Genomic DNA, 14036 nt, shown 5'->3' on the forward strand with positions numbered 1-14036 from the left:
TCTTGGAGGATGATTATCTAGCTGTGACCTTGCTGATCATCGATATTGAGTAGCCATGAGAACCTAGGTCTACAACCTCGCGCGGCCCACGATCGATGTGGTACCTGCTCGACCTGTCTAGGTCAGCAGGCGGTACTACCGAGGTGGTCGCCTCCCAAGGTGGATGAGATCAATGTCACAAAGGTAACGCAAGCGGTGCCACGAGGGTCAAGTCCAAAGTTGATGGCCAAGTTTGCCATGAGCGTCGCGTCGAGGCAGATACGGAAACTTTAATTGACAAAGCACCTGGATCTCGCATGTATGCGAGGCTGTATATTCAGAGTTGGTCTCCTTATGCCCCTATCCAGCACCTGATTCTTGTGATGTGGGCTTCACAAGGCTCTCCCACTACTGACTGCTCCTAGCAACCCCGGCCCATTATACTAGCTAACGTTTGGCTATGGGATTTAATGACGGTCTTTTAACGTGTACTGTGGAATACCGAAAGACCAATGTGATCTCTGGATCCCTGTCCCTTCTTCTTTGGCGGTGGCCAACGCCTTGTCGGAAGCCTAAGGGGATTGAGCAAGCCAAGTGCCATGCGCTATCCACTTGAGAAACGCGGGTATACGGATAAACCATCGGATTCGTGCGAGCCTTCTGCACCTCTGCTTCGCATCTGGGTTTGCCTGGCGAGGTGGAGAAACCGTCTGAGGGGTTTCACTCCGATGGCGGTGCCGCCACTCCCTTCAGTTCGTTATCCGTCCACTGCATCAAGGCTTCTTTCATCTCATCATCTCTGGCAGTCGCGCCCTCCTTGTCGGGCACACCGACAGGCTCATAATATTTCCCACTGACTACATTGGGGCTCGTCGCCGTCCACAAATGATTTCGGGCACCCTCGTCCGGGTCCACACTGAGGAACGGAGCGAGGGGTGCAGTCAACCGGACAAGAAGGCTTTCTTTGCCCAATTCGGTTCCCATCCCGGTGTTGACCCTCCCAGGGTGAAGTGCGACGATATCGATCTCCGGGTGAAGCTTGGCGAGGTGCTTGGTGAGATGGATGAGCGCCAGCTTGCTCTGACCGTACCTCCTCAGGTAACCCTTCAGAAGTGTCAGTATTCTGGGTCTCAGGCACGCAACACCACGTCATCATTTCCGGCTCTCGAGATGAGGACCTACCATATCTGCGCAGTCGCTCTTCACCTTGTCGAAGAGTATCCCTCCCTTGGGTGCCATAGCCCATCCTTCGCTGCTTACGATCACGAGCCGGCCCCGCCTGGTGGTGGTATCGCCTTCACCCTGCTGCTGCTGCTGCTGCTTGGCCGTGCGTAGCATCACCGGCATCAACAACCTGGTCAAGAGTGCATGGCCAACGTAGTTGATCCCAAAATGGCTCTCGTACCCTTCCTTCGTGACGCCTGGCTTGACGCGGATGATGCCTGCATTCAGGATCATGAGGTCCAGCCTGTCCTCCTTGCTCGTGAAGTTGGCCGCGCACTGCTGCACGCTCTCGAATGAGCCCAGGTCGAGATCCAAGAACCGTATCTCGGTCTTGTTTCCACCCTCCTTCGCAGCGCCCACCCCCTCTTTCCCCTCGTCCCCATAGGCGTCCTTCGTGATCCGAGCTACAACCGCCTCTCTACCGCCCTCGTCCCGCGGGGGCAGGTCTGCCACATAGATCCGAGCGGGGCGGCCGTACTTTGCCAGCTGCGTCGCTGTCACGCGACCCAGATCCCCTGCGGCTCCAGTGATCAAAACGACCCTGTCGGCCAAGGACGGGATGTCGCGGGCCGGCTCGAAGGAGGCAGGGTTGTGCTCACTCTTGGACCCGAAGATGGTCACGCGCATCATGTTGCGAAACTCCTCCATAATGAAAAAAGAATAAGAACAGTACTGGAAGAAAGGGCGAAAATAAGGTAAAGATAGAAATGAATACAAGAGAAGATGGATGATGTCAAGATAATGGGCACACGAGACGCTTTTGTTTTTTTTACTTGAGCCTTTTCTCTCAGACACACATACACACACAGAGACTAGGGAAAGGGGGGGTTGGCAGATCTAGCGCTCTGCGGTCATTTGGGCTGTAGTCGCGAGTTGAAGAGATGAACGCGCAACCTGCGACGGCCAAGGTGGGACCGCCGCATTTCTTTCGAGCTCCATCAAGAAAGGCCTAGGTCGCCATCGCGGATACGAATACGATCACGGTACTGGTGATTTAAAGGGCAGATCAATGCAAGTGACTACTCACCAGCACTAATTGTCTGTCTTTGTTCCCCGCGTTACGTCGGGAGGGCGGTTGGGAATAGCACAATCAGTACTTATAGGTATCTTAATCTTCTAGTGCTAACAAGGGTTCAACTAGGAGATAGGGTAATTGTGTAATATAAGCCACTTTTACAATGATTCGTTTGTATATCAACCTTTTTGGGAACATGCACTGCGTACAAGTCACCTTGTTACAGTCATGAAACGTTCTTCATTGGACTTCTTTTGGTATTACCCAGACAAGACGCTGAGACATGGCTTTTCCTGTTGCAAAAACTTCAATTTACCCTCCCAAGAAGCTACAACTGCCTGATTGATGAATTGCTGTGCTTGATTTATCGGATGTCTATCAGCATTCGGGCTTTGCAATGCATCTTATTTACGAAATGCTGGATCTATTTCATCATCTACCGACGCTTCGGCATTTCCTTGAACCTGACAAGCCGGTGGCATGACAAAAGAGGGGGATGATCTTCATGCTGCTTATTGGAGGAGAACCCCAACGGGGTAGACGCAGTGGTGCGTAGATGGCAGATCGAATGCATGCGGAGGAACCCTGCCTATAATCAGCACCTCATTGTAAGGTGTGGGCTGCTAGTATCATGGTCCAAGACGGCTTCAACGATGGGATTTTGTACTGTGCTTACATGATTGTCATCCATGTGTCCTTCTCTTTGGAAGGCTGTCGGGGCTGCAATAAGTCGCCCACTCCTCCTTTAAACTTTAGTGAAGTCACTCCTGGCTTGTCTATTATTATATGACCCTCCATCTGTCGTCGACATGGGTACAGGCCAGAGCAGATATGCCAACGCTGAGCTGAACACCACCGTGTCCTGGTCCACCACGTCCTGGACCTTGACCCTGATCCTCTTCCTGACCGTCTCATGTCTCATTCAAGCCATCCGCAATCGCTTCCGTCCCTCCCTGCGCAGGATCCCGGGACCCTTTCTCGCAAGAATCGCCGACCTTGACCGGGTATGGAGCTGCGCACGCGGGGAACAGATGAACTACCACCGCCGGCTCCACGACAAGTACGGCCCTGTAGTGCGTGTGGGACCAAACCACGTCTCCTTCTCAGACGGTAGCCTGATCCCCCAGCTCTATGGGTTCGGCAGCAAGTTTGCGAAAAGTGATTTCTACAAGATGTTTGATATTCGCACCAGAGCAGCAGCGAGCAAGGGCTCGACGATGACGACAACGACCTTCTCTGAGCGCGACGAGCTGCGCCACCGCGCCTTGAAGAGACCCGTCGGCGCCGCCTTCTCGATGAGCACGATGAAGGAGCTCGAGCCCCTGAACGACGTCTGCTCCGCCATCCTGACTCGGAAGCTCGAGGGCTTGGTCGGCCGGGACACAGACCTCGGCGACTGGGTGCACTGGTACGCCTGGGATGTCATCTCCTCCATCACCTTCTCGCACCGGCTCGGGTTCCTGGACCGGGAGACGGACATCCACGGCATCAACCGCGCCATCCAGGGGCGGCTGGTGTATAACAGCGTGATCGGGCAGGTTCCGTATCTGCACGGTCTGCTTTTTGGAAACGCCTTGTTCAGCTGGCTTGCTGGGTTTGTGCCGCGGCTTGCGGTTCTGAACTCGTCGAGCTACATTGTGGATTTTACGAGGGAACAGTTGCGGCGGTATCAGGACAAGGAGAGCAATACGGTCGAGGCGAAGGATCTTCTTTCGCGGTTCAAGCGGTTCAGGGATGGGGAGCAGGTTATGAGCGACGCGGAGTTGCTCATGCATGCTTCTGGCAGCGTGTGAGTGGAAGGCTTTGATTATCTTTCCTTCGTGAACGATTTGGCTTGAGAACTGACGTAATATATGCTACTTACTCGATCCATTTATAGCTTTGCTGGCAGCGATACCACGGCCATCTCCCTGCGGGCTCTGTTCTACTATCTCTGTCGGAACCCCGATTCCAAACGAAAACTCTTGGCAGAGATCGACGAGGCAGAAACCGCAGGTAGACTATCAGACCCGGTCACGTTCGCCGAGGCTCTGGAGCTTGAATATCTTCAAGCCATCATCAAGGAAGCTCTCCGTAAGCCTACCTTATTCACCCCTAAATTCACGAGAGCAGGTATTGTATACGGCTCTGGACTTTATAATTAAGGCTGAGCATGTCCCTCGTTTCCAGGTATACACCCAGCAGTCGGGCTTCTCCTTGAGCGGATCGTTCCTCCAGGAGGAACACAGCTGGGCGATGTCTGGCTCGAAGAGGGTACCGTGGTAGGTATTAACCCGTGGGTCGCCACTCGAGAGAAAGCTGTGTACGGGGAGGATGCGGACACCTTCCGGCCTGAGAGGTGGCTTGAGGCTGGGGAGAAGGAGTTGAAGCTGATGGAGCGGAACTTCTTGGCCGTCAGTAATTTCCTCAGTCCCTGTTTTTCTTTCCTTTCCCACGGTGTGAGCCTCTGGCTGTGGCCCATGCCTTACATCTTTGGGTCTTCCACGGCTAATAGTTGTTCATTCAGTTTGGCGGTGGAAGCAGGACTTGCCTGGGCAAGAATGTGTCTCTGCTGGAGATTTCCAAGTTGGTGCCGCAGCTCCTTCGGCAGTTTGACTTTGAACTCTCTTATCCTGAAAGGGAGTGGGAACTCTATGACTATTGGTTTGTCGCTCAGAAGGGGCTGATTTGCAGAGTGTCTCGCCGACAGAAAGAGGGATCGGTCTGAAGATCGCTTGATAATGTCATTGGAATACAAGTCACGACTAATAGAGCCAGGACAGTCTGTGCTTAGCTTCAGATTAATTCATCAAGAGACACTGCGCTGATGAATCACTCCTCAAAGTCAACACTGTTAGCCACAGCAGACAGTCCTTCAAGACACCCCTTCAGCTCCCCAATTCTCATCTCTAGCGCATCTATACTCTGAGCCCCAATGGGCAGTCTGAAGAAGTCCTTTGGCACCCCCTCAAACACACCTGTCCCATCGATAGCAGCCACAATCACCGCTGCCGCCCTCACTGGATCAACCTTGAAATTCCCGAGATCCGTAATAGCATGCATGACAGCTTCCACGCTCGTCCCCTTGTACTCCTCTCGCAGGTCCTTCCCCGCCTGGCTCTGGTCCTCGCCGTTCTGGACAAATGACGTCCGCATACCCGCTGGGCTCACCACCATCACACGAATCCCGAACTGCGCGACCTCGCCTGCCAGCGACAGCGAGAAGCTGTCGATCGCACTCTTGGAGGCTGCGTAGATAGACAGCATCGGCAGGGGAAGGAGCGCGTTTGAGCTGGAGATGTTGACGATATTGCCACCGCCGCCTTTGGCCCTCATAATAGGCACGGCGAGGCGCGAGAGGCGCATCGTGCCCCAGAAGTTGGTCTCGAGGATGTCCCGGGCGGCGTCCATATGGATGTCCTCGACGACGGAACCGACTGCGATGCCGGCGTTGTTGATGAGGGTGTCGAGACGGCCGTTGGGGAGGAGAGGGAGGATGGTGTTGTGGAACTGGGCTTCGAGAGTGGGAGAGGAGACGTTGAGAGCTGCCCACTGGCCACCGAGGTTGGTGATTTGTTGGACTTTGTCGGGGGTTTTGGACGGGTTGCGAGAGGTGGCGATGACTTTGTGTCCTGCTTTGAGGGCCGTGATGGCTATTTCGTAACCGAGGCCTGAGGAGCACCCAGTGATGAGATAGACTTTAGGAGTGGCCATAGTAGGAACTTAATGAGTCCAAGACTGTATCAGAGTATTAATGTGGTTTGTGATATTTGAAAAGCTTTATGGACGTTGCAGTGCTCGGACAAATGGTCCTTGATATGAATGCCTGCAATAACTGGTTTATCCCCCCTCTGAACCAAGTAGAGACCTCGTATTTATACACATTTCCAGCATCACAGTTACGAGGCATCAATATATCACTCTCAGCAATCTGGCCGTGAAAGAGGTCCGTTGGCTGATCCAAGCATATAGAGCCGGCCTGATTCTTCCTCCGCGTCGGTGCTGTGCGCCGCCGATACCGTGTTAGGACCAGGGGTCCAGATCGGATTGTCCACCGTAGCTCGGCCGACTCTTGTCAATAGCGTACTATGCGCGGCAGCCTGAGAGCTTGATTGTTTGAATTCAAAAAATTTCAAACACTTCCGAACAGATTTGACTGAGTATTGCCTGTATACTGGCTAATCATGTCTAAGATCCTTCACAGCAAATGATTGACATTGCTCCTCAGCAGATATGCCACACTGGGTTTACTTCAAATGATTACTGGATTCTGGTTTGTCCTTATTGTGAGCTCAGCCACTATAGAATCTGTGATGTCCAAAACATGAGGTTGGTAGATCCCTTGCCCCCAGAATACGCCTGTGCCAGGAAGCTTGCATGCTAGGTCCTGCTGCTTGAAGCAATAATGATTTCCTCGCATAGGGAGGTTACACGGGCTAGTCTGACATGTTGGGGAAGCGAAGAATAGTGCAAAGTCCCGATTTGGTCAGAGGACAAAGACAGTGTCAAAAGACATACAGCTGCCACATGTTGTTAAACCTGGCTTTTGTTCAAAGAATTCAGAAAGCAGCTGGATACCTGGAGACATTTTTGGCAAAGACTTTGTCCATGGTAGTTCTTACCCATTTGAACAGCTCTTCAAAGATCTTGTGCACCGGGAGTTGCATCCGCAAGGAGAAATTGGGGCCTTGTATGAAGAACAATACGATTGTCAAAATTATGGCTATTCTCTAGCTCATGATATAAATGTGAAGTCTCAGCACCACGTTCCCCCCCGGGAAATGAAGGTGCAACAACCACCCGTCATGCAAAGTCGAAGCTTCTAAGAGAAACTTCAGTTCCAAGGGATCTAGTCGAAGTGTTCCCTGTGACCTCCTGTTTAGTCGACCTTTATCTTGGCTCATTAGAAGCAGAGACCTTGTACTGACATTTTACTGACATTTTACACCATGGCTAAATGGGCTGGATCAAAGAAGCACTGGGTGATTAGGGGCGCAGGAACGCTCGAATCCCCAAAGGTCCTGGTGACCATGCCTGTCTCGTTGTATAACAGTGCTCATACAGGCCGAAAGGAGTACAATTACCGAATGGTTGAGAATGTGGCCCTCTCCATGGGGTTTACGCACGCCGAGATTGTACACTGGAACCACAACACCCAGTTTGAGCGGGACGCAGAGGGTCACAAGATCCTCGACCGGGACTGGAGCACGGGCAAGATGTGCGGGCGGCTGTCGCCTGCAGATGCCCACATCACGTGCAGCTTCAGGAACACCGCGAGGCCCCACGAGTACTTTACCGCGCACGTCTACGTCGTCGAGGACAAGTTCAACGTCCCACGGCAGCTGATGCCGGTGTCGGAGAGGCAGTATACTTCTCCCACCGACTGGGACTCGCCGCAATTTTGGCAGGTTTCTTTACGACACATCCCTTCTTACTACTCCGAGTTTGAGGATAGCGACTGCGAGAGTGATCCTTGGCCTGAAGGCTTTGGTGAGGATGCCATGCAGTGGCCGTTGTCGCCTGACATTATCGTCTTGAGCGGAGACTCGTCGGATGCTATATCCGTTTAGTGGATGGTGCTGAGACGTATAAACCTTGGCTCGACCACACTATGGACGAGGCCATGTGGCCATGTTGAGCATCCACATGTCTTGTTATATAGGTGAGTTCTCGAGGTTTTCTGCGTGTCGTACTAAGCAGACCGTGCATTGTATAGTAAATCCTTGATGGTTCGTTACTATCAACCGAGATGGTTGATGTGCGAAGAGAGTCTTTTTTGTCTGTTATTATATTGATAGACGATAGGATGAAGAGTATAAGCAGCACATACATAGCATAACTTAGGTTGTTCTTTATTCATGGTATGCGTAAATGGAACTGATTCAGTGCGACGTTATCCGTCGTGACAGACATGGGACATGGATCAGCCCCATTTAGCCTTCTCTTTTCCCTTGTATTGAAATCGTTTGCTCGGTACTGAACAAGACCGGATCTCAATATTGGAGTAGGTACTTAAGTAGAGATAAGTGGATGGCAATTCTGGCCATTGCAATTTGAATGTGTTCGCGCCGTCCCCACATTTTGAATACTGACCATTCCAGAGCTCATCAATAGTCATTCCTGTGCTGATTCAATGCGAAACTACGTGGGTCTCGTCTTTTACCATGTGATCTACGTTAATGCATTGACAATTTCATCTGGTATCGTAGATGGAACTTCCCAAGATGTTTCCCTGCTATATTTGAATAAGTTTTCAGGGTGTCTTTTTCCTGCGCTGTCGATCTCATCAGTGCAGATCTTTCTAGGTATCTTGTGGTTGGATCCCACTATGGCCTATGCATTCGTAGATCCTGGTCTTGACGACATGGGATGATCGAAGAATAGAACAGTTTGGAACCTCCAGGCTTGCAATCTATCCTAGACTGATTGAGGTCTGATCTGTGCGACGTGACCTGCTCTGGTGATGCGAGTCCCGGGGCACGAAGATCGGTTTGCCCTGCGACCGTTTACGGCCGTGCATTCAGTAGCATAGTAGCACTGGGAGATTATAGCAAACACCCAGTGCTACGTTGTGTTGATCTGCATGTAACAAGAGACGTGATTGTGCGCCGAGACGTTGTCTGCACAGTATTGAGTTGTTGTAAAGGGGCGAGAGAGATCCATTTCCCGGGAAGAAGAAATGAGTGGGAAAAAGAAAGAAAAGAAACATGAAAAGGGAAAAAGCAAGGTCATGTCAGATCAATCAGCAGCCATTGATACTATTTAAATGTTTTCCGATTTGGCCTTTGGCTTTGCTTTACTTGACAGTGGTGAGAGAGGAACCGAGAGAGGTCGATGTCAAGGCCAGGCCACCATGTCAGCATAAGGCGTGGTTGCTCCTTTCATTCTTGGCGCCTCCATCCCAAGACGTTTGTCTGATCTCCCGGCTGACCAATCGCAGCGAGTTTGTGCCTGTTATAAAATGGGTCCCTGCATTTTTAGGTGGCTGTCCGGGGCGGGCAGGGTCCAACGCTGCCGCCGTTGCCGGCTTGGCGTGCAGCGTGCATGCGTGCATAATTGGCGGCCCTGAAAAGTTTGTGAGCCAGTGGGCAGTGGCACCGCCTTAGTGGTATCTCGATGGCCTGCGTTAAGCCTAATGCACTGCAACTCTCCCGCTACGGCAATTAAAAAAGAGAAAAGCAAAAATAGGCGCCCCTCCAGAAGAAGGGAAAAAAAACCTCACCCCAGGGGCAATTTAGCTTTTGCTATGATGAAAAGCCCTTGCCGTTCTGAGCCCGAATCTGCAACGCTTCAGTAGGAGCAGGCCAAACACACACAGCCCCCAGCCCCCCCTGTTCCACCCCCCCAGCGTGCCCACCCCCCGGCGCCTTGCCCTGGTAGGCCCTGCTGGCAGAGTCATTCCCCTGACGACATTTCTCAGACAACTCCTTGATTTTCTGCCGCTTTCCCCGTCATCAGCCACAACTAATCCACCCCAACTCCAAACCGTGTTTTACCTTTCTTTCCCCCTTGTTGATGTTGGCCTTGCCTTGCATTGCTGCATTGCATCGTCTTCCTCCCTCTCGTTTTCCTTTTCCATCAATTGACAGCGGTGAGGCCTGTGGACCACAAGGTTAACCTTCTACCCACTCACTTTACTTGATCCTGACAGTGCCCACCTTTTTCTTCGTATCTTTTGACCTTTCTCGTCACGTTACTCTGTGTTGTGCTGCAGACGGACCAAAATCAGGGCCCTTGACAGCTGAGCTGCAGCGCTGCACGCATCAATTGCATCATCACTGGCACGATACGATACGATACGATACGATACGAAGTCGGTCTTCCCATCTGAGTATCAACCATCCAACAACTTCCACCCTCACGTCGACAACGTCCTCCATCAAGAAGTTTCGACGTTTCTTCCATCGTGACACCATTTACAGCATCCCTTTCTGAACCCTCACTCGCTGGGTTCTTTCCCCTACTTCACTTCAATCGTTTTTGGAGCGTTCGGCCCGCTCTTCGAAAGCCCTGGGGTAGATAGCAAACCGAGGCAGGCTGTGGACGGACCACCAGCAGGGACAATAAAAGTGTCAGGGCAGCGGCGATCGACGACGTGACTCGACACGAAGCTGAATCACCGCGAGCATCATCGACGCATACGCACCTCGATACCGTTCGTTTATTCAAGAGCAAAAGCACATACAAAGGGTCGAACCAGATAGGAACAGCTGGCCAAGATGGAGAGAACACACCCACGAGACATGCAGTCAATGGCAGTTCGCGCAGCAATCAAAAAGACACGGGACGCCGCAGCCGCTATGCACACCACTGCAGCATCATCACGTTCTACACACAGTCTCCTCACGCGCGGTGTGAGGATAGCTCGATCCCTCCTTACCACGCGATGTGTCCAGACAGAGAGTCTCAACACCTGTGAGAAGCCTGCTGCATCGTCGGGCACGGTTCTGGGAATAATTATTGCGTCTGGGTATGTTTGCCACGATGATGCCACTGCGCCTTGAACGTCGGTACCGATCAGGTCACCACTCCAACGTTTTCCCCACCTCACCAGTTCCCTTGTCCCCCACTATCATCTGCAGCCAACCAAGGTGAAAAGAAAGTATCCTGACCTTCTCTGCTTACAGAATTGTCGGTTTCTTCCTTGTCCTGGCCATCCTGTACTGGCTCCACCGCCGCGGTAAGAAGCGTGATGCAAACGAGTTCGCCAACGATCCCCACGAGCTTTCCGACTACGGTCTCGACGATGCACCTGTCACTAAGAAGGGCGGCAAGAGGGGAGACGGTCTGAGCGCACCCGACTTGCAGCAACACCGCCTGTCGGCACAACAGCTGATGGAGGCACAAAACCCCTTCGGCACCGGCGCCGAGCTGGCCGATTCGGACCGTGTCGAGAGCAAGGGCTCCCCGCCGCGGTATCCCGGAGACGCTCACGTAAAAGCGTAGGGTGTGAACAAAGCGCTCCGAGGGGCACTGGATGCTTGGGACAGGTCTTGGCGTGTTGAGAAGTCGTCCACGAGGTATCTAGGCACCACGGCGGCATAGGACAGGCGGCCGCGGGCGTACGACCTCGGTGTCGACCTGCTACCACCATATTCCAAGGGGAATTTCTCTGCAGCCACCAGACGTCCAGAACATACCTGGGCGCCAACGATAACACGGACCTTACCCATCTCGAGAATGGTGATACCTTGGAGGAGGTTCATGTGGAATACAATATCCGAAACACGAGGAAGATATGAGCTGCTCGGGGTGACACTTCTGGGCAGGATCTATCACATCTGCGGCCACGCCCATATTCGTGGCCGCAGCCGTTGAGGACAGCACAGCAGCCAGCTACAGCATTGCGAGTTTTTCCTCTCTCTTTGCCTTTGACTGCCTTTCATGATGCATACGGAGGGCCAGCCGATGATTTTTCTTTCTTTTTATATTTCCAAGGCGTTAACAGACGCTGTAGGGTTGGTCTGACTGGTCATTACCTCCCACTGGCTCTTTCATTCTCGCCGTGCGCCAGACTCTTCCATCAGGGGAAGAAAGGTGGGAGAGGAGGCATGGAGATGGGCACGCGCACATTGGTTTTTAGGGAGGTATGGACTGTCAATAAGGGCGTTGGTCAGATCATGGGAGTATGAGGTAACGAAGAAGCAATAATCAAGTTATTGACGTTATAACATCATCATTGTTGGTTCTGTGAAAAAGTTTTGAGTACAGCCGAGGCCGACACTGCTGCGGTTGAGCGTTTCATATAATTCTTCGAGTTCGTGGTGGGTGGTTGTAAGATTGTAGACTTGTACGTATGGCTGGGACGCCAATATCTTGCTCTGTTTATCTGCCTTGCTCGTCCAGTCGAGGATCCATCTTGTAGCCGGGCTACTATGGGAATCGCACCTTGGAATGATGCGGTGAATAGAACTGGTTAGTCGAGCTTCCATTCTGCCTCCTTTCAGAGTTTCTCTTCCTTTCATTCTTGGATTTGAAGGATACAGTGACTGAGCCCAATGAGCATAGTCGGAAACGGGCCAAGGTGTATATATGATTTCGTGCACATATCAAGTTGACTGTTGTCATGCTGATAGCATCTCAGTTTTTCACCAAGTTGAGAACGTGAGTACTGAGGTTTGGAGTTGAAGACGTCGAATTCCTGTTTTGGTCATTGCAGTGTGTATATTTGATTCATTCGATGACCTATTACATCTAGATACGCTTGTTTGAAGTATGTTTATTTGATTTGGCTCTGGCTTCATTCTAAAAATTAGGTACGTTTGTCGCGAGGCGGGTGCACGGCAAGTGAGCATGTCGAAGTAATCTTTCTATTTGGTTCGTGGTTTTGTCCATCCTATCTGCCTGTCTTTCTTGTTCTTGCCAGCCAAGAATCCAGGAAAGGCATAACACCGAACTATGAGGCGCAAGTCTATGTATAATTCTATCTAAACCCGAATACATAGGCTGGGCAAACGAGAGGTTATGTTGGACATGCCATTTGTGCCCCCTCTCCCTCACCCCACTTAAACGGTGCGAACGTTTGTTCCGCTTGCCCGATTTCTTCTGATATCGCATCCAAGAGTGTCCTGCAGGCGTCTAGGGCAACGTATAGCCACCATCTATCACAAGATCCGCACCAGTCATGTAGCTGCAGGCGTCCGAGGCGAGAAAGACATATGCCTTGCAAAAGATGATAATCACCTGTCAGTATCGATACATTTCACATCTGGGGTTTCCTCGGTAAAGCAGAAACAGGAGGGCTGGTACTCATCAAGCATCATTAAAACTTACACTCTTCAGCTCCGCAGCATCACAGATCCTCTTCCCAGGAACCATGCTCATCCAAGCATCAAACCTCTCCTTGGGCTGCTGGGTCAACATCTCCGTCATGACAAAGCCAGGGCTGATACAGTTGACGCGCGCAAAGTCGGCCCACTCGACAGCCAGGCTCTTGCCCAGGTGCACGGCAGCCGCCTTGCTCGCATTATACGCGGCCTGCCTCTGCGGCACATTCACAAGCGTCGCGCTGACGCTGGCCGTGATGATGAGGTTGCCCTTCCCCTGCTTCTCAAACACCCGCCCCGCCGCCTGCGCCGTCCACATGACCCCGTCCAGGTTCACGGCGTTGTTGCGCGCCCACTGCTCCTCCGTGTACTCGAGGGCGGGGATGTGCTCGTTCACGCCCGCGTTGGCCACCACAATGTCGAGCCGGCCGCCGCCGAACCCCTGCGCGACCTGCTTCTCCAGCACCTCGGCGACGTTGGCGCGGTTGCCGACGTCGCACGAGAAGGTCGCGATGCGCACACCGGTCGCGGCGGAGATGGTGGCGGCTGCTTCGTCGGCGGCGGCGCGCGAGGTGCCGTAGAGGAGGGCTACGTCGGCGCCGGCTTCGGCTAGGCCGCGGACAATCTCGAGGCCGATGCCCTTGGCGCCGCCCGTCACAGCGGCGATCTTGCCGGCGAGGGAGAATTGGGTGAGGACGGGGGTGTTGACGTTCTCGGGCTTGAAGAGAGGCATGGCTTGGTTGGAGGAGGAGGAAGAGGAAAGAGTACAAAGATGAAGAAATGGAGTGTCTGTTATGAAGGCTTGTTGTTGGCTTGTGTAGGTTGAGTGAGAGAGAGTGTGTGTGTGTCAGAGAGAGAGTGAGGAAGCAAAAGAATGTGAGAGAAAGCACAGGGCGTGAGAGAAGTGGAAAGCAGATGAAGATCAAGCTGGGCAAATGCATGTCGCCGATTACGGCTGGTACACAGGTTCGTCTGCATGGGCTGCCCAGGTTATGCCCATGGGACTTGAAAGAGGAGATCATAACGGGTCTTTTTTGGTTTCTCGTGTGTGTTTTACTTCTGCCGCGACAAAC

At 52.5% G+C, this 14036-nt stretch overlaps 6 protein-coding genes across 6 annotated transcripts; 3 read left to right on the forward strand and 3 right to left on the reverse strand.

The window, feature by feature from the left end:
- Positions 1-699: 699 nt before the first annotated feature.
- On the reverse strand, positions 700-1830 carry M406DRAFT_51240 (uncharacterized protein; the record flags this gene model as incomplete). The annotated part of the gene is made up of 3 exons (XM_040924435.1): positions 700-1083; positions 1162-1548; positions 1612-1830. 3 exons carry the CDS (start codon positions 1828-1830, stop codon positions 700-702), a joined length of 990 nt encoding a protein of 329 aa, XP_040774860.1.
- Positions 1831-3027: 1197 nt separating this feature from the next.
- Positions 3028-4925, forward strand: M406DRAFT_51514 (uncharacterized protein; the record flags this gene model as incomplete). The annotated part of the gene is made up of 4 exons (XM_040924446.1): positions 3028-4007; positions 4098-4291; positions 4388-4611; positions 4713-4925. The coding sequence occupies 4 exons, from the start codon at positions 3028-3030 to the stop codon at positions 4923-4925; spliced, it is 1611 nt and encodes a 536-aa protein (XP_040774861.1).
- A 116-nt stretch (positions 4926-5041) lies between these two features.
- M406DRAFT_232525 (NAD(P)-binding protein) lies at positions 5042-5899 on the reverse strand (the record flags this gene model as incomplete). The annotated part of the gene is made up of 1 exon (XM_040915908.1): positions 5042-5899. A coding segment is annotated over one exon (858 nt), but the record flags the coding sequence as incomplete, so codon positions are not given.
- Positions 5900-7146: 1247 nt separating this feature from the next.
- Positions 7147-7767, forward strand: M406DRAFT_75132 (uncharacterized protein; the record flags this gene model as incomplete). Its single annotated transcript, XM_040925803.1, has 1 exon — positions 7147-7767. One exon carries the CDS (start codon positions 7147-7149, stop codon positions 7765-7767), a length of 621 nt encoding a protein of 206 aa, XP_040774863.1.
- A 2025-nt stretch (positions 7768-9792) lies between these two features.
- M406DRAFT_357287 (uncharacterized protein) lies at positions 9793-11246 on the forward strand. Its single transcript, XM_040923634.1, has 2 exons — positions 9793-10667; positions 10825-11246. The coding sequence occupies exons 1-2, from the start codon at positions 10417-10419 to the stop codon at positions 11141-11143; spliced, it is 570 nt and encodes a 189-aa protein (XP_040774864.1). The 5' UTR covers positions 9793-10416; the 3' UTR covers positions 11144-11246.
- Positions 11247-12775: 1529 nt separating this feature from the next.
- Positions 12776-13696, reverse strand: M406DRAFT_332347 (NAD(P)-binding protein; the record flags this gene model as incomplete). Its single annotated transcript, XM_040920730.1, has 2 exons — positions 12776-12859; positions 12971-13696. 2 exons carry the CDS (start codon positions 13694-13696, stop codon positions 12776-12778), a joined length of 810 nt encoding a protein of 269 aa, XP_040774865.1.
- Between the last annotated feature and the right edge of the window lie 340 nt (positions 13697-14036).

The sequence above is a fragment of the Cryphonectria parasitica genome (assembly GCF_011745365.1).
Source record: "Cryphonectria parasitica EP155 unplaced genomic scaffold M406scaffold_6, whole genome shotgun sequence".
Classification (NCBI taxonomy): Eukaryota; Fungi; Ascomycota; class Sordariomycetes; order Diaporthales; family Cryphonectriaceae; genus Cryphonectria; species Cryphonectria parasitica.